General features: G+C 41.1%; 1 protein-coding gene across 4 annotated transcripts; it reads left to right on the forward strand.

Moving 5' to 3' along the window:
- Positions 1-158: 158 nt before the first annotated feature.
- On the forward strand, positions 159-12,219 carry ZNF286A (zinc finger protein 286A). 4 transcript variants are annotated; one of them, XM_082373357.1, is made up of 7 exons: positions 159-233; positions 525-735; positions 1,787-1,875; positions 5,321-5,435; positions 6,485-6,577; positions 9,945-11,199; positions 12,078-12,212. In XM_082373357.1, exons 2-6 carry the CDS (start codon positions 699-701, stop codon positions 11,174-11,176), a joined length of 1,566 nt encoding a protein of 521 aa, XP_082229483.1. In that variant the 5' UTR covers positions 159-233; positions 525-698; the 3' UTR covers positions 11,177-11,199; positions 12,078-12,212. The 4 variants fall into 4 exon arrangements, with proteins under 4 accessions (XP_082229483.1, XP_082229482.1, XP_082229484.1 ...); XM_082373359.1 differs by lacking the exon at positions 159-233 and adding exons at positions 2,199-2,274; positions 2,635-2,816 and having other exon boundaries at positions 698-735; positions 9,945-12,219; XM_082373356.1 differs by having other exon boundaries at positions 9,945-12,219.
- Positions 12,220-19,187: the final 6,968 nt, after the last annotated feature.

Here is a 19,187-nt window from a genome sequence, read left to right on the forward strand (position 1 = left end):
TAAGCGACCGCTACTCTCGCGAGAGGGAGGGAGACCACGGCTCCTTGGATTCCCCAAACCGCGCTACGCGAGCTCCCACCTGCTGAGGAGCGGAGTCCGGCCACTCCCGCGGGCTTCTGGGAATCGTAGTTCCGGGGCCGGACGAGGCCCGCCAGCCTTGCCTTGTGCTGTTGCGCATGCGCGGCCCCGCTGGCCAGAGAAGTTCGTAGCCTTTGTGAGGCCCGGCGTAGAAGGTGAGTTGTTGCTAAGGTGCGGCTCTCCTTGCTCGGCCTCGGCGGTGCCCCCGGGCCATTAGTCTGCGCCGAGCCGGGTGGAGTGCGCGCTGGAGAAAGGGGCGTCGAGGGCAGGCACGAGCCCCATCCCCGAAGCCCCGGGGCGCGGGGTGGGCGGGGGATTGGTCTGCGCGGCGGCCCCTTGGCTGCGGCCCGGGCGCCTCTCCTCCGGCCGCGCGGCCGCCGCGCAGCTCCGAGCGGCAGCGCCAGGCGCGAGCGCCCAGCCTCAGGGATGCTCTCCCGGCTTTCCAGGTGCCAGCCTCGAGGGCCAAGCCGGCTCGGGACGGAGCGAAGCCTTTCGGAGGAGCTCCCCGAGGGGAGGCGGGAAGGAGGACCACGAGGCCTCGGGGCTTCCCGCTCCTCCGCGCGGCGAGGGCTGCGCTGGGGGGAGAGCTGAACCTTCGCGGCCGGGAGGAGGTGGTGACCATGGAGACAGATATGGCCGAAATGCCTGGGAAGAGCGGTGAGGGGGGCCGGTGTTGAACTTGTGCTGGGGGCCGGGCCGAATTCTTCCTCCTGAGCGGGAGTCACTGCTGTCCGGCTCCTTTGTCTGGGGATGGAAGGGCTCTTTGGGTGAGAGTGGAGGGCGTGCTGTGGGGTCCCAGCTGGGTACACAGCGGACCCTCCAAAGACACCGCCAAAATGTGAGCGAAATGTCATCTTCTGAGGCTTGAGCATAGCCTCGTAGTTTGTCTCACACCTTCTTCCTCCCGGGTGATTATACCATCCTAGCCTCATCAGTGGGTCTGACAGTTTAGCTTTTTGGTTGGCAAAAGTATTTTCCACTCCTGTTCCTCCACTTTGGACAAAAACCCTTTGGTTTCAGTAGAGCAGATACTTTTGCTTAATAGAGGAGGCACCAGGCAGAGGAGTCAGTGACTGGCTTCCAGTTCTCCTAGAAGTTTGGTCTGTGACCTCTTATATCAGAATCCACACCCTGCCCCTACCTGTGCTTGTTGGATTTCTAGATTGTACCCCAGTCTCAGCTAGTGATAATTATTTAGAGATGGGATCCAGCAAGCTACATTTAGACTAAGCTTGCAGGGTGATTTTTCAGAACCGTTGAGCCTCTTTTTCCCGTATTAATTTAATGTAGATTAAGCTCAGAGAAAAACTTATTTTAATTTCCGGATCAGAGAGTGCCGTCTTCCAGGATGTCGTTGTTTCAGGCTGCCTTCAGTCGCAGTGTTTGTAGGGAACACCAGGAGTACGGTGGTGGGAATTTTTTTTTTTTTTAATATTTATTTATTTATTTGGTTGCGCCGGGTCTTAGTTGCGGCAGGTGGCCTCCTTAGTTGCGGCTCCAGGGCTCCTTAGTTGTGGCATGTGAACTCTTAGTTGCGGCATGCATGTGGGGTCTAGTTCCCTGACCAGGGATCAAACTGGGGCCCCCTGCATTGGGAGCACGGAGTCTTATCCACTGGGCCACCAGGGAAGTCCCGAGAATTTTAAGCTCATAAATCTGAGTCACAAGGTAGATCTAGGCCCTATCATGACTGCTTTCTTGCCCTTAGCTCCGTCTTCCCAGGATTCTCCCTTTTCCCAAGAAAAGAGGACAGAAGAGGGAGAAGTGGCAGCTTTGCGCCTCACAGCCAGATCGCAGGTGAGTGAGTCTCTGCTGGTTATTGAAATTCCACCTTATTTCTCGGAGTGCAGACGCACTCCCTTCTTTTTGATGTGGAGTTTCTGTGTCCATTAGAGCTGAGTTCTAATTCTAAGAGACAACTCGAGTGACTAAAGGGCTCAGTGGAAAATGTTTTCTGCTTCTTCGTTGTATGTTGTCCGTCTAGTATTTATTATCACTCAGCAGACGTGGAAGGAGCATTGCCCTTCTTTAGCCCATTAGCTAATTTCTATGCTTGTTATTTGGGAAACGATTTTAAAAGACAATGTGGTGCATACCTCTTAAAATGTATGTTTCACTAGGGGAAACAACATACACATGACTGTTAAGTACGAATTTAAGAAAACACCTGAAGTGCTGGAGTGAATTATGAACATAGTGAGTACTCAAATAGTTCAAAGGAATGCTGGAAAGGGAAGCCTATAGAAGATTTAATTTAAAGAGTTAGAATCCAGCCCAACAAGATGATGAATGCGGTTGTATTTTAGAGGTGAACTGTTACCAAGTTACAACTCAGTTTCCAAACTCTCACTTCCCCAAGGGCAAATATTAAGAATTGCTGAATTTAAGTGGTAGTTGTATATGGGTGATTAGTGTGTTAGTCTTTCAACTTTTTGTATGTCTGAACATTTTTCTTAAACGAAGTTGAATGGGAGAAGAGAGTTCTCCATGGTGTGTGTCATACCACAATGCAAAGATTCCTCCACTAGCCTCTCTTTTTGCTACTTTAATCCAAAGTGTGAAAGTGGACATTGCACATTGCTGCTGTTTGTCAACGTGATTTCTCAGGATCCTTGCATACTTGCTTGCCTCCATTGGTTTCTCGAATACCTTATGTGAATATTGAAGACTTCATTAGTCAAGAAGCTTTAAGTTGCACCTGATGAAAACTCGATTCAAACTGGCTTAAGCAAAAAGAGGTATTTATTGACTATTATAAGTGAAAAATCCAGGTCTGGCTAAAATTGAGTTCAGGCAGTGACATTAGAATCTATTTTCTCCATTTCAGTGACCTTTTCTTTTCTTTCTGTGTGTTTTGCACTCAAGCAGGCTTTTCTTCTCGTGCAGGGTAGCCCCTAACGAATTTAGGCCTACATCTTCCCATGTTGAAGATCAGAGAAAAGGGGCATCTTCCCTTCTGGTCGTTGCAGAAGAAGGACTGAGCTTAACTCTATAATGGGTATTAGGCCCATTGTTGGACCATTATTGGCAAATCTGAGTGTGATGATTAGACTAGAAAATATACCTGTACATACACATACAAACACACATCCCACCCATGGGTCAGAGATGGAGCTGTACTACCTGAACCGCATGGCCTAAAAGTGGCCACAGGCATAGCAGCCAGAGGAAAGTCAGAGTACAGGTACCAGAAAAAGGGTGAATGCTTTATACATTTCAACACATTAATATTAGATTCAAGACTGCTTTTATAGCTTCAGAATGGATTAAACCTTTTATGGAAATGTTTAAAACTGTCCTTTTTGCATTGCATTGGATTTTGTTTGATGCTAATACTGCAATTGTCTTTCTTATTAGTATTTGCCTGGGCTGTTTAGCTTTTACTTATTAGACTTTTTTAATAATTAGAGTTTTAATTTTTGCTCATGGTAACCAGGTGAACGGTACAGACGTATATAAATATTAAAGTATATTACCTGTCCTTACCTCCCCAAGTTCAGTCCACCACCTCTCCCTACTGAGGATAACGGTTTTGTGTATATTTTTCCATGTTTTTGTTGAGCTTGAAGTACTGTATTCAGATATGTGGTATACTATATTTCCTTCCATCCCCCCCTCCATCCCCAACTTTGGGGGTTTTGTCTGGATCTCTTTTCTGTAAAGAGGATGTGGCTATTTTAAGAAACCTTTTTATAAGAGAAATTAATTTATTCATATTATGATGATTACTTGTATGTTTCACATTTTTCTTGCTATGTGATTTTTATAATTGTGTTTACTATGCTTTGTTTCTTCTTTTGTATTTTTTTCTCCCTTTTGTGCTGTAGTTTGCATTTTTGTTATTCTGATTTTTTTTTTCTTTTATGGTTTGGAAGTTAATTTCCACTGTCAGTTTAGCTATAGATATGCAGATTGTAGGATCAAAGTCATTTTTTCTCACAGTATCTTGTCTATTTAGTAGCTGCTTAATGATTTTTACGTTTTATTTTCCAAGGATGATTCTTACATTTTTTAAGTCTCAGATTATTTCCATTTTGGGGAACTTTATTTTGAAATAATTTGAGACTTATAGAAATTTAGCAAGTGGTAGAAAGATTTCTCATATGCTCTCCTTTCAGATTTTCCAAAATTTAGCATTTCACCTTGCTTTTATTATTCTTTTTCCAAAATCAGGAAGTTAACGTTGGTATAGTACTATAACCTACTGCTCTTATTCAGATTTCCCAGCTGTCTTATTTTTCTTGTTTTTCTTCCCCTTAATTTCTACTTTTATCCTGTAATTCCTTCTGTTTTCCCTAATTTGTTGTTGGGTTCTGTCTCTAATTTGATTTGTATGCTTTGTTCATTTAATTACATTAATTTTCTTTTAACGAAATTGAAGTGTTTCCTCTGAGTACAGTTTTAGCCTTATGGCATTGATTTTTGCGTTTTATTTCATTATTTTGAAATTTTGATATGTTTTTTCAGTTATCAGTTATTGCTCTTTCATCTCTGTTTTGGAATTTATTAACATTTACTTTGTTACTTTTGCAAGTGCTTCATGAATATTTAAATAGAAGGTGTTTTCTATCCAGTTATAGCATTTGGTATATATTTATTTCAATAACCTGGAATATTATTCCCATTCTCTATATCTTTACTTAAAGAGACATGTTCAGTACTGGTATGTGTCTATCTCCATATAGTTTTTGTATTTTATGTCTTGTATAAATAATCCTATGGTGTTTACCCATAAACATTTATACGTGATATCTGTACCCTTAATTAATTTGTTGCTGTCATTTTCCAATTTAATGCATCTTGCCTTGAATTGATTCCGTGCTTCACTGGATTTGGTGCCAGTCTGTTCATTCCATGGCGAGGACTCACAGGAGAATTATACAGACACATGCCTTTTTTTCTCTGCCTATATTTTGTTTACTTTGCCAAACTACATTGTTGATTCATTGGTTCATGTTTTAACTCTTTGTTCCCCAGAAAAATTAGTCTGTCAGTGGAGAAACCGTGGTCTTGTTTCGTTTGGTTCTCATGTTGAATCTTGGACAGTGTGCCTGGCACGTAATTGATACCCAGTGACTTTCCATGGAATGTCCAGGACACATGAGAATGCTTGTCATTTTTCACAGTGATTTTCCCCCGTTGAATACAGCTACGCATCTACTCCAGGGCCAACAGAAACTGGGGGGTGAAAGGGAGGCTGTGGAGTGACAGATGGTGAACAAAAGTATGTTTTGTGTCTTAGGCATCAGTGACGTTCAAGGATGTGGCCATGGACTTTACCCCAGAGGAGTGGGGGAGGCTGGATCCTGCACAGAGGGACGTGATGCTGGAGAACTACAGGAACCTGGTCTCGCTCTGTAAGGATGGGCTCCCACCATGACTCTGGTCCCTGCTTACGGGGACATCATTACCTTATTGACAATGAAGTAGCATAACAAAGCCAGTAATCGTAAAGTATTGATCCCTTTGGGCCCAGAGAAAATCTGTTTCTGCTCTGGGTTCTTGGTGAAATGTCTAGGCTTGTTTTGTATCAGGAGTCTTTGGATTCAAGTGACAGAAACCGAATTCACACTAGCTTAAAAGGGAATCAGATATATTGTCAGGAATTTCTTTTATTTACTTATTTTTTAATTACGTGGTATAGCTTGCCCTGATCTCTTGTGTGTCACAGATGGCCATTGGCCGCTCTAGGGTTACATTATTCTTCCAGTTAGAGAGCTAAGGAAAAAAAGAAGGCTTCTATCCTGGGAGTTTCAGCAAATAGGGTCACATGTCCATCAGTGAAGCAGTAACTCGAGCCAGGGAGATAGAGTATGCTCTGACCAGTTTGGATACTGTGCCCACCTCTGGGGGGGGAGGTATGTGCATGTGTACACATGTACACACATGCATGTACACATATGTGTTCGTATCATTGGTGGAAGGAACTATGTTAGCTCCTCCCAAACCTCGTATAATGAATTCCCTAAGAAAGCAGGTTCTAGTAACTGAAGAAGGGAGAAAGGAAAAACATCAGAAGACAGCTAGTCACAGAGTCACAGGCTTGTGGTGCTGCCACTGGGGTCCCACTTCACCCAACTCCTTCTCTGAGCTGAGGACTGGTCTGCAGTATCTCCCTAGAACTCCCACAGTAAACAAGAGAAATTCTCTTCTATTTTTTTACAGGCTAAATATTTGTCTTTTCAAATGCATGTAACTCCTTATGAGGCCCAGGCTCTTGCTGCACCTGTTTTAAGGTTCATTTAGAGGCCCTCCGCTCCCTTATTCCAGAACTTCCTATGATGTCCTGTCTTTTGTGGATCCAGGGGTTGGGACCGTGCTCTGGGATAGAGCTTTGTGCCCATCACAAAGAGTTAAGTCCCTTTTTTTTCTTTCTTTCTTTTTTTTTTTCTTTTTTAATGAGCAGGGCTTCCAGTTTCCAAACCTGAGAACCACAATTTGGAGAATGGAAAAGAACCATTGATGCTTGAGAGAAAAGCCCCCAAAAGCAGCTGTTCAGGTGAGTCAGATAGACGGGAATCTTCGGAAAGAATAACCCCACAAGACAGTAAAGAAGTGGCGCTCTTCAGTGCTTAAGAAAGAATATAGAAGTGCCAACATGCTTTTATTTATTTTAAATTATATTGCATTTTGAATACATACAAAGTCAAGGAAATAAAATAACACTGAGATCAAACATATGCTCACATTTGCTTCATTTGCCTTTTTTCTTTTCCTTTTTTTGTAATGTAAAATAGATTAAAATATCATAACTGTACAGTTTTATGAATTTTCCCAAATTGAACACATTCATGTAGCTAGCATCCACATCAAGAAACAACCTTACTAATAAAAAAAATAAAGAAAAAAAACACAAACAAAAAAATAATTACTATACTTTCCAGATAATTTTGGCTATTCTGATATTACACCAAAGTTGTGCAAGTGGTAGTTTCTTAAAGGTTAGGTGCAAGGTGCATCTGAAACCGTATCCATGAATTTTTCCTACTCTTAAAATCTATTGATCTTTTGGAAAATATTGGTTCACTGAGTTATGCATATCTTCCAAATACTGACACAATACATTATGCGATATTTTAAAAACCACAATTTTCAGTATCACCACTGACCTTACCAGAAAAGCCTTTAAGTATTAGAAAGCTATCAAGCTCTCAGTGGTAGATAAAAGTTTTCCAAAATTCTAATTTCTGCCCAAAAGCTCATATTTTATCAAATACTGTCAGTTGTTTTCCTTGAAGTGACAGGATCATTTTTTTTTTTTTTCAGTTTTGAGGAAATATCTGCCAAATACCCAACATGGATAACATAGTTTGTCAGTCATTCTTTCAAGTAAAAGTGATGGTCCATGAAAAAAAAAAATGGCAAAAAAAACAAAAAAAAAACAAACAAACAAAAAAATGGCCAGTTCATCTCTCAAACAGTCTCATGAGTGGTTTTCCTCAAGGCAAGCATCATACTTCGATATGAGCAGACTTGCATTATGAATTGAATATTTCCTATTTCATCATCCAGAATATTAAGAAGGCGTGTAGTCAAGGTTTAATAAATAAAATTAATTTATTAAGTTAGTAATAATTCCTGTTGTTTCCTCAGAAATTTTTAAGTGAAACTGGCTTTTTTTTTTTTTTTTTTTTAACTGAGAGTACATGGTGGGGAAAAATACAACTACTAGTACATTTGGTGTCTTGTCCTGATTTGTGCATAAGTTGTGGGCAGTTTTACCACCATCACTTTTGCAACATCAGTGCAAATGTCAAGACAATGAAAAAGGCAAATAAGATCTAAGCATTATTCTGAAAATAGTTTTGAACCTACGGACTCCCAGGGATCCTCAGACCACCCTTTGAGGTCACAGCCTCTACCTACCTACACTATCCTTATATCAATTTATGTTTTACTGATTTAACAAACACTTATGTAGCACCGATGCTGTGTCAGAGTTTTAAGTGTTTTATAAATATTTTCATTAAACGCTCCTTAAGGTAGGTGTTGTTTGTATTCCTCATGAGGTAGGTACCGTTATTGCCCCAGCTTACAGATAAGGAAACTGAAGTAGAAGCGTAAAACAACATGCCCCAGGTCACACAGCTAGTAAGTGGCAGAGCTGGGATTAAATTCATGCATTCTGATTTCAGAGTCCATTGCTCTCAACCACTGTGCTCTTCCTGAATGTCCCCTCTCACCTTGGGGCTTCTGTACATGTCATTCCCTCTACCTGGAACACTCACACCCGTGCTTCTCTACCTGTTATGTGGAACACTCACCCCCGTGCTGCTGTACCTGTTACCTGGAACACTCACCTGAGCCCCAAACCCACTTCAATTTCAGCTCAGCCATTTACCTCCTCAGGGAGGCCTCCCCTCATCCCCCTGGGTTCCCCTTATCATCTTTCACAGCATCATTCGCCTTTTATTTCTTAGTACTTACTACAGGTGCATTTTTATATGTATTTGTAGATGTTAGACTAAATTTTCTCTCCCTTCATATACATAGGGACTGCGTGTTTTTCCCCAGAGCCTAGCATATGGTAGACATCCAATAGGTAATTGTTGAATAAATGGATAGAAGAGTACATAGATGAAGGAACAGAATTCACTTGGCTGTGTGGAATGAGGGGCAGATCTAACTTAACTGTCTTTTGAATGTTTAATCACTCACAGGACCATTTGTTGTAAAAACAAATTATCTTTAGTTTACTGACTGAAATAACCACCTTTGTATTGTCCTTAATTCCTATATTTACTTGACTTTACTTCTGAAATTGCTGTTTTGTTTCATTGGTCTATTTACATATTCTTTTGAACCAAACTCTTTATTTTAGCTTTATAGAGTAGTTTCATATTGAATATAAAAATTCTAATAGATTTATAGTAGATATATTCAGAGAGGTTGGCTTCCATCCTTGCCCTCTCTATTCTGGTGTTCTCTCTGTAGGCAGTCATTTTTATTAGTATTTCATTTATCTGTCCTTAGTTTTGGAAAATATAACCAAATATGTCTATATATTTGTATCTCCCCTTTTTTCCCCTACACAAAAAGTAGCAGACCATACACACTCCTTCACAGCTTGCTGGGTTTTTTAAGTTTAATGTATCCTGAAGATCACTTCATAGCAATAGAAGATCATTCTCATTATTTTAATAATATAATGTTTAATATTTTAATAATTTTATTATTTTAAGTTGCACATACTTCATTGTATGTGTACACCATAGTTTAATCAGTTCTTTATAGTATTGAAATATTACTGTATTTTAATATTTGAGATGTTACCAGTCTTTTGCTACCTCAATTAGTGTTGTAATGATTAGCCTTGTTCGGATATAATTTAATGTATCTGCCATTATATCTTTGGGAGATCATTGATTTTTCAACAGGGACATATTATAAAAGAATTCTTAGGGAAGATTTTAAACTGGAAATGGAATGCATATTAGGATGTGAGTAGGGTTGGGTAACTGGAAACTTAGAAGTCATCACTGTGCCCTGCACTAAGGTGGTAACTGCCTGGAAGTTTATGACAGTGCTTGATATTCTATAGAGGTTGTTCCTCCCCTATCCTGATCTGGGATGCTCATTTCCTGCTCATGTGGTGAAATGGTGCTTCATGTGCATCCCTCCTTCTCCTGTCTTTTGGTCATCTTTCCCCCATTCTGATTCCTGGGTAGGGTCTGCTGATTTTCTCTGCATCTACTGTGCATTTGTTTCCCTCCATTTGCTTCTCTTTGCAAGTCATCTTCTAAGAGTCAAATCCACTTGTTCTTTGAAGCCATGCTCTTCACCTTCATTAACTCTTACCCGTTACAGACCTGCCTTTTTGTTGAATTCAGAAAACAAAGGAAATTTGCATTTCCAATTTGTTTCAGACTCAGAGACTAGACCCGGGAGCAAAGATTCAACTTCAGTGCAAGATTTTTCCAAAGAAGAATCATGCCAGGTTGCAGTCATAGACAGGCTGACAAGGAATGGTGTCTATGACTCCAACTTGGAAACAACTCTCGCATGTGAAAACCGGTTAGAGAATCAGCAAGGAAATCAGGAGAGACGCTTGAGAGAAATGTTCACCCACATGAATTCACTCCCGGAAGAGAGAGCTCATGAGCATGATGTTTACTGGAAAAACTTGAGTCAGAAGTCAGTACTTCTCACTCAAGACAGAGTTCCCAAAGGATCCTGTGCCTTCCATACCCTTGAAAAAAGATTGAAACAGAAATCAACCTTAATGAAAAAGCAGAGGACCTACAAAGAGAAGAAACCTCATAAATGTAATGACTGTGGTGAGCTCTTCACTTACCATTCAGTGCTCATTCGACACCAGAGAGTCCATACCGGGGAAAAACCCTACAGCTGCACCGAGTGTGGGAAGTCTTTCAGCCACAGGGCGAATTTAACTAAACATCAGAGAACTCACACTAGAATTCTCTTTGAGTGCAGCGAATGCAAGAAGGCCTTCACAGAAAGCGCATCCCTTGCAATACATCAGAGGATTCACATTGGAGAGAGACCATATGAGTGCAGTGAGTGTGGGAAAGGCTTTAATCGAAGTACACACCTTGTGCAGCACCAGCTGATCCACACAGGGGTGAAGCCTTATGAATGCAACGAGTGTGATAAAGCCTTCATTCATTCTTCAGCACTCATTAAACATCAAAGAACTCACACTGGAGAGAAACCCTATAAATGTCAGGAATGTGGGAAAGCCTTTAGCCACTGCTCATCCCTTACCAAACATCAGAGGGTTCATACCGGAGAAAAACCCTACGAATGTAGTGAATGTGGAAAAACCTTCAGTCAGAGCACACATCTTGTTCAGCATCAGAGAATTCACACCGGAGAGAAACCCTATGAGTGTAACGAATGTGGGAAAACCTTCAGCCGGAGCTCAAATTTTGCTAAACATCAAAGAATTCATATTGGGAAGAAACCATACAAATGTAACGAATGCGGAAAAGCCTTCATTCATTCATCAGCCCTTATTCAACACCAGAGAACTCATACTGGGGAGAAACCCTATAGGTGTAACGAATGTGGAAAAAGCTTTAAGTGCAGTTCATCCCTCATCAGACATCAAAGGATTCACACGGAAGAGCAGCCCTGAAAAATGACTGAATGTGAAGAAATGTGAGTTGGTTTTATCGCTGTGTTAAATACCTGAGCAGTTTGTGTGGAAGACCCATAAACTGCTGCCTGAGGACCAGTTCTGTGTGTATCTAACTCTACTTGCATAATAAGTAGCTTTGAGGCATAAACAGAATGTTCTTTATATCCATTGATTTGATCATTCTGAATGCTTCCAGCCAGGAATCTCAAAGGTTGATCCCTAACCCACCCCCTTCCCCCCCAATACCCTTTTGTGGAAATTCAGAAATCCTTGGGAGTGGGTAGTAATGCAATCAATGTGAAATCCAGTTCCCCCCTCTTTGTCACATCAAAGCCTGTTACAGCATCTCACTTTGTAAGGACATTCTTATCTGGTAGGTGAGGCAGAGGGTTCATATTCTTATCATCGGGAAGACACAGAGCTGTTGCTCTTTGAATCCAAAGTGGAGACCCAGATATACAGAGAATGTCATTTCTTTTACATTAACTATAAAAACTTAAAGGTTAAGAGCTGAAATGTGCTTTGGATTCCCTCCCAACCCCAAAGGCTACTGTCTCGTTTGATGAATATAAGAGGTCTAAATTATGCTCACATGGATTATGCTGAGATTTAGATGATTATTATCCCCCCGCTGGGTACATCTTCACTTTACACTTCCTTGGAAGTTACCCTGAGGTAGAGAAAGAGTCAGAATCTTAACTGTAGTTTTTGATCAAGTCCCTCTTTTCTTATCCTTGGCACTGAATGAATCCTTGGTTTTCTGTAATCACAGTATTAGGGAGATTTCATTTTTTTACCTTATTCTGCTCTCTGTAAAGTATGTTTTGTCACTTGGAGAGAAAGCCCCTGGGATGTGCAGAGTGAAAAGTTGATGGGTTCCATGTGTGGTTACATGTAGGGTCTCGGACAAGAAGAAGAATTGAAGCAGCTTTGAGGCACAAACACCTTCGTGTCACATACGGAAGAGAGTCACAGGACAGTGACTTCAGGAGGACAAGCGGCTTCTCCCCCTACCCCGCACCCCGGGAAGAAGTTGCCGTTTCTCAGGCCTCACGTTTACCCACATTTTTTTGTTGTCCTGTATGTTGGTTGGTCTTTGCTATATCCCAGGGCCCCAAGGAAGGTAGAAAAGGCTTGAAGCCACAGTGATTGATTGACATAAGTTACATGGGTGACCAAAGAACCGTGTGGTGGGATTGGAAACACAAAAGCAAAAGTTCAAATAAATATTTAGCAAAACACTATACAAATGTCAGTTTTTATTGTTGCTCTGTTATATGGTGTGAGAAGAAAATTATAGAAAAGATAGAGAGGGAAAGATTAGTTACAGGTTTCTTCTTTCTCCTCTCCTAAATCCTATCCTTGGACATTCAGCAATCAGCCTGCACTCTTCCCCCTCCACATTATCCCCGTTACTTCTTATAATTCTTATAGCTTCCTCTGTAGACCTTAGTTCTATTACTGAGGAAAAGAAGAGGAATAGAGTTTAAAGAAGTGATAAAAGAGATCAAGGTCATGTCTAATCCAGCAACGATGGAAATCAAAACAATAGGAAGTGGGACGGGAAGGACTGGGAAGAAAGAGGCTTTGAAAAGAGTTTTTAAAAAACAAGAATATATTGAGAGGGGCCAAGGTCTGAAAGGTGGGGGTCGGAGAATGGCTGACACAGGACAAAATAAACAAAATAGAGCTCAGCCCTCATCACCTCGATATTCAGATTAACGGTCTGAGGTGGAAGTTGATAAGCTATGGCCTGGACCCACTACCTAGTTCTGTAAATAATGTTTAATTGGAACTGGGCCTCACTCATCATTTACATGTGTTTGGCTGTTTTTGTGCTAAAACAGCAGAGTTGAGTAGTTGCAGCAGAGATTACATGTCCCGGAAAATATTTGCTGTTTCTCAACAGGCCAAATGCTTGAGTGAGAAGAAATTCATCTGGGGGCCAATATTTGGCTAACCCAAGATCAATGGGTTTGGATTCTGCCACCTCCACTTGGCAATTATGTGACTTTGGAAAGCTACTTACTCTTTCTGAGCCCCAGTTTGCTTATCTGTAAAATGGGGACAGATCAACCCTCTCTCAAGGCTGTTGTGAGGATAAGACAATGAATGTAAAAAACCTGGCACATAGTTGTATTGAGAGACCTCCCCCACTTCTCTCTCTCGCTCTCTCTGTCATTAGTTTCTAGGAGCCCTCACATACGGTGAAATCCACAGATGCTCAAGTCCCTTATATAAAATGGTGTAGTACAGTCGGCCCTCCGTATCTGTGGCTTTTGCATCTTCAGATTCAACCAACCATGGATGGAAATTTGGATCCACTGTTGGTTGAATCTGCTGATGCAAAACCCTTGAATACGGAGGGCCAACGGTATTTATTGAAGAAATCCCCATAAGTGGACCTGAGCAGTTCAAAGCCATGCTGTTGGAGGATCCACTGTTACATATATTTTAATGAAGTGGTGAGTCTGCTTTAGGCTACGTGTAACAAAATATCTTTGACTAAGTGGCTTGTTTATAAACAACCTTCTTACAGTTCCAGAGACTGGGAAGTCCAGGATCAAGGCCCTGGCAGATTCAGTGTCTGGTGAGGCCCCCTCCCCAGTTCTCAGATGGCTATCTTTTCACTGTGTCCTACCATGGTGGAAGGGCAGGGGACCCCTCTGGGGCCTCTTTCATGAGGGCGCTAGTCCCGTTCATGGGGGCTCTACCCTCATGACTTCATCACTTCCCAAAGGTCCTGCCTCCAAATACCACCACTTCGGGGATTGGGGTTCCACAGGAATTTGGGGGGGGGGACACAAAACATTCTGTCTATAGCAAGTGACTAAGCATCAATCAGAAATGACTTAAGAATGAGTGAGTCTTCCACACCTTTACTTACTGATCTAAAGCCGACCATCCTGCTCCCTGGCGTATCGTAGAGAAGGGCTTCACTTCCTTCTGCTCTTGCTTCCATCTGGTGCGCTCCCTGCACAGCCTCCTGGAGACCTCGTGGAATCTGCCTTTTTTCCTTCTAATTATCACTTAACCAGGAGCCACACCATGGTTCCAGAGACTCAAGTATTATTGTCGTTTAATTAGTGTCAAAGGACTTACTCTAAGCTAGTTTTACTGAGAGCTCTGGCCCTTTGCATTTCAGTATTTGTTCCTTTTATGCTTGGAGTTCAATCAGTTCTGACTGTGTATTTGTGCTCCCACAGGAATCTTGGAAGTTTTAGTGTTCTGCTTTCCAAATGTTTTTGGTTACCTGTAAACAAAATTTGATTGTTCTTATTGGCCCACTGTCAATAAAGATGTCGTTTATATATTTGTTGTCAGAAACTTCTATAAATTGCTTTTAAATTCTCACTTAAGCATGTTTTAAGAGGCAAAGAAAAAACAACTATAAAATATCTCCACATCATTCAGGAAACCGATCGCATTTCTAATTGTTCATCTGGGCTTCACAACCTCTGTAAACATGAGCTGGGGGATCACAACCTACGTATCTGCGAGAAGGTGAAAGAGCCAAGGAAGGTCGTTCCTACCAAATGATGCTTGAAGTCCTCAGGCCAAGCACACCCCTCACTTAGGCGTATTGGGGAGACCAGGGAGGGAAGAACTTCATGTGAAAAGTACAGTTAAAACTAGGCCAAATATGCTAAAAAACTGATTTAAGGTAAACTTTGAATTACTTTTGGCTTCATCATCCAAAAGCATAAAAACGATAGTATAAGAATATGTTATTCAAATTTGTTGGCAATTAATTAGTTCAATTACCTATTTTAACTCTCATAATTTTTTATTTTATTAAATGAGTTCTCACTTTTTAAAAATTATTACAACAGGACTCTAGTTGGAAGTTCTTTGTCCCTGCTTTCTCCCTTTCCTTACCTAATTCTTCTTTTTGAAGTCCCACCTGGGCTGTCCCTCACTATAGGTTTTATTGACAAGGGAGAAGGGTATTCCTCTGTGGTAATGTATAAAATGTGGCTTTTGTGGATTACCTTGTAGTTCCAAATAATGCCCTCAAAAAATTAGATGTTTTTTCCTGCATTGTTGTTCTTTACATTTTTCACGGTGTAACCTGTTATTTTTGAACCTGTGTTTGTCCATAAACCAGATAATCTGTCCCTAGATTGAGTTTACTATACATAAAATGTGCACAGAGATAGAGGTAAACAGTCTTTGATCCAGCAGTGCCTGAGTCTCTGGTATCACCCCTTAGATTCTCCAGATACGTGAACTTTTCAAACAACTCAATAGGGTTGAAGAGCTTGGCTTTTTACTTCCAGAGATCTTATTTCAGAGGACTTCATGTGCACATAAGCATCAATATCAAAGATCTTTCGTGCCCCCCAAAAGAAAAGGACAGATTCGGGTGAATTCTAGCTCCTTTATTAGTTTCTAAGTCCTTAGTTCCATCTCCTTTTACATTTAGAGCCACAGATGTGTAACTGCTCAGTTCCAGTCCCATTCCATCACCTGTGAGAGATGTAATTGGAAATGGGGGAGGGAAATCTGGGGTTTACCTTATTAGGGGGTGGTGGAGAGTTTGGCCACATCTATTCCCAGATATTCTAAAGTAGGAGGAATCCTAAGAAGGGATAGACACATGAGAGAAAGGAGGTGGCGTGTGGTAATCCCCCTGCCCCACACAGTGAGATCAGAGAAAGATCTCCCAGACTTTCTCCCATCACTTAACTAGATTGTAAAGTTAGCAAACCATTGCTTTTTAGTGATGTGTAAATTTGAACATCTGCAATGACTATGACCAAGCTATTTTATTTGTAGGTCTATACTTACCTAAAATGTCTATGCATATATACCAAAAGAAACCATCAAGAATGTTCATAGTTGCTTTATTGCTAATAACCCCAAAATGGAAACAAACCAAATGTCCATCAACAGCAAATTGATAAACGTGAGATAGTCATACAAAGAGAACACAGAGCAGCGAAAAGGAAAGAATCTCTCCATGAAACCACACAGATTAATGTCACGAATATAATGCTGAGCAAAAGAAGCCAGACACGGGATAATTCGTACTGTATGGTTCTAAATACACACATTTATAACACAGGTGATGCTAAGGTGTGGTGTTAAAAACTAGATGATCGTTAGCTTTGGCAGGATAGAATGGGTAGTGATTGGGGAGGTCGAGGAGAGGGGCCTCTGAGTTGCTAGTTTTATTCTATTTCATTGTCTTAAACTGTTGTAGTTACAAGCGTGTCTTTGCTTCGTGATAAATCATTGAGTCATAGAGTTATGATTTCTGTGCTTATTGGTGTGTATGTTATAAATGCTTCACTAATGCATTTGAATCCATTTTTGTAATAAGGACAAATAACATAAAGTATAATAAGACTTGGCAATCTTATTTTCTTTTCATGAAAAATGGTCACCAGAAGGACTCCAAGCTTGTGTTGCACCTATAGAGCTTATGTTTATATATACATATATAAATAAATATATATAAAATATATATAAATATATATATATTTAAAGATCCAGAACTGTTTGATTTAATGTCATTTGAGTGTAGAAAATCACAATTATACTTACAGTTTGCTAAATCTATAATCTTTTAGCTGAAAGTTAGCTGGTTAGCCACACCCATCAATGAAACTGCTTTCGCAGAAGAATCCAACCTGTGACAATTGATAGGAACTTTAGAAGTCACTTTTTAAAATTTTTTTAAATTGAAGTATAGTTGATTTACAATGTTGTATTAATTTCTGCTGTACAGCCAAGTGACTCAGTTATACATATATATATATTCTTTTTCATATTCTTTTCCATTATGGTTTATCACAGGATATTGAATATAGTTCCCGGTGCTGTACAGGAGCACCTTGTTGTTGATTCCTTCTTGATTGTCTATAAAACATGAGATTTCTTAGAACGCAGGCCATCAAACTCTCATTTCAGGTTTTTCCTTCATTACTGCCTGTCATCCTGGTATCTGAAAAGATTTCTATGTCTCAGTATTGCACAGAGGGAATAACATGACTGTCTTAGTCACCACTGTGCCCATCAAAACCAGGCACATGATTCCCAGGATCCGGGCAATGACCCTTCCAGAGGTAATGGGAAATTTGCTATCAGCCAGAAAGCCATGGATCCTCTCCTGGGGAGCCCTGGCTACTGTCTCAAAAGAGACCTGCTCTGGGAACTGTGGGGGCTGAGTACACAGTCTCTGTGAAGCTGTTTCCACGTCTGATGCTTGAAACCCACAGGCAGTAAACAAGGGAAGATCACGAACAGGCTGGGAGCCTGTCAGCAGGAGCTGGAACTTCATAAGGACAGAATGAAACCTGTGTCTGTTCTTGCTGCCTCTGACCTTGTGACCAGGGTGTCCTGCAGAAGCCAGGACCCTACATCACAGAGCTAACACATACGTGTAACCCAGGAGTCAGAGAAACTGAGGGAAAAATCCAGGGGAAGGCAGAGCAACTGAAGGTCCAGCTGCTGCTTATCTGTCTTAAACTGGATTTTTGTGTGTGTGTTTATCCTGCTTGGCATTTTCTTAGCTTCTTGAATTTGCAGATTTATGTCTTCTGCCAAATTTGGGGATACTTTGAGTATTATGATATTCTGGATTTTTATTTGTGTTGTGTTTTAGCAGGCCTCCTCTGACACCACTCTGGTGGGCTAAGGAAGGTCACCACCACCTGGTTATTGTTTGGTGGGGATGGAAGTCTAAGGGACCCAGTCTCTATTAACAGCCCTGGGGAGAGGAATTTCTTGCTAGGCCACCCCCACTTGGCCATCACCCCCGACAGCACCTTGTCTTGAGGGGAGAGCCATGCTATTACTGCTTCCAAATGGTGCCACTGACATTGTGTGTGGGGAGGTTCAGTACAACCAAGTGTGAATGAAAGTCTCAGCTCCCCATCCCCTCTCTGACTCCACCCCTGTAGGGACAGAGGGGCACCTCATTACAGTCAGGGTAGGATGGAAGCCTAGGTTCCCCACTCAGCCTTTGCTGATGGGCTTGAGGTGGGACCACAGTTTTTTTTCAATGGTGTTTGACTGGAGTGGAGTGGGGTTTTTTTCTCAGAAGTTTTCTGTTATGTTAGGCTTCCCTTTCTTGGTCTCTGGCTGGAAAGAGCAGGCTTTATTGGGGGCTTTAAAAAAATCTGCACCCATTGGCATTTTAGGTTGTCAACTTACCCAGGCCAGCATATAGAAGACAAAAAGAAAATCACTACTGTGTCTTTCCTCAGGTGGCAACGTCCTTAGTGGGACTGTCTTCTGTCCAACTTTGAGTCTTATATTTGTTTTATAGACAATATTGAGGGTTTTTAGCTGTACTTAGTGGGAAGTATAGGGAGAAGTGTGTCTACCCCACCTCATCCCACTACTGGTTCACTGGTTCACCTTCATTTATGAAAAATATTTTGATCGGTATAAATTTCTGGGCTGACAGTTTTTTTCCCCAGTACTTTAAAGGTGTTGTTTCACTGTCTTCTGGCTTGCTTTTTTTGTATGTTTTTGCTTTTGTTTTCTGATGAGAAGTACTTATCTTTGTTCTCTAGTATGTACAGATCTTTGTTTCTCCAGCTGTTTTTTAAATCTTTTTTTTTTGAAGTATAGTTGATTTACAATGTTGTGTTAGTTTCTGGTGTACAGCCAAGTGATTCAGTTGTACATATATATACAGTCTTTTTCATATTCTTTTCCACTATGGTTTATTACAGGATATTGAATAGAGTTCCCTGTTCTATATGGTAGGTCCTTGTTGTTTATTTTATATACAGTAGTTTGTACCTGCTAATCCCAAACTCCTAATTTATCTGTCCCCCACCCCCTTTCCTCTTTGGTAACCAGAAGTTTGTTTTCTATGTCTGTGAGTCTGTTTCTGTTTCATAACTATGTTCATTTATGTCATAGTTTAGATTCCCCAAATAAGTGATATATCCTCCAGCTGTCTTTTAAGGTTTTCCTTTATTACTGGTATGTAGCAATTTGAATATGATGTGCCTTTGTGTGGTTTTCTTCATGTCTTTTCTTTGAATTT

This window comes from Balaenoptera borealis, assembly GCF_965194805.1.
Source record: "Balaenoptera borealis genome assembly, chromosome: 20".
Classification (NCBI taxonomy): Eukaryota; Metazoa; Chordata; class Mammalia; order Artiodactyla; family Balaenopteridae; genus Balaenoptera; species Balaenoptera borealis.

What these genes read in the sequence shown, in the direction of transcription:
- ZNF286A (XM_082373356.1), top strand. Translation starts at nt 699, where the DNA reads ATGGAGACAGATATGGCCGAAATGCCTGGGAAGAGCG. An exon ending in CAGGAACCTGGTCTCGCTCT is followed by an intron (nt 5,436 to 6,484) that starts GTAAGGATGGGC and finishes TTTAATGAGCAG; the next exon opens with GGCTTCCAGTTTCCAAACCT. An exon ending in CCCCAAAAGCAGCTGTTCAG is followed by an intron (nt 6,578 to 9,944) that starts GTGAGTCAGATA and finishes AATTTGTTTCAG; the next exon opens with ACTCAGAGACTAGACCCGGG.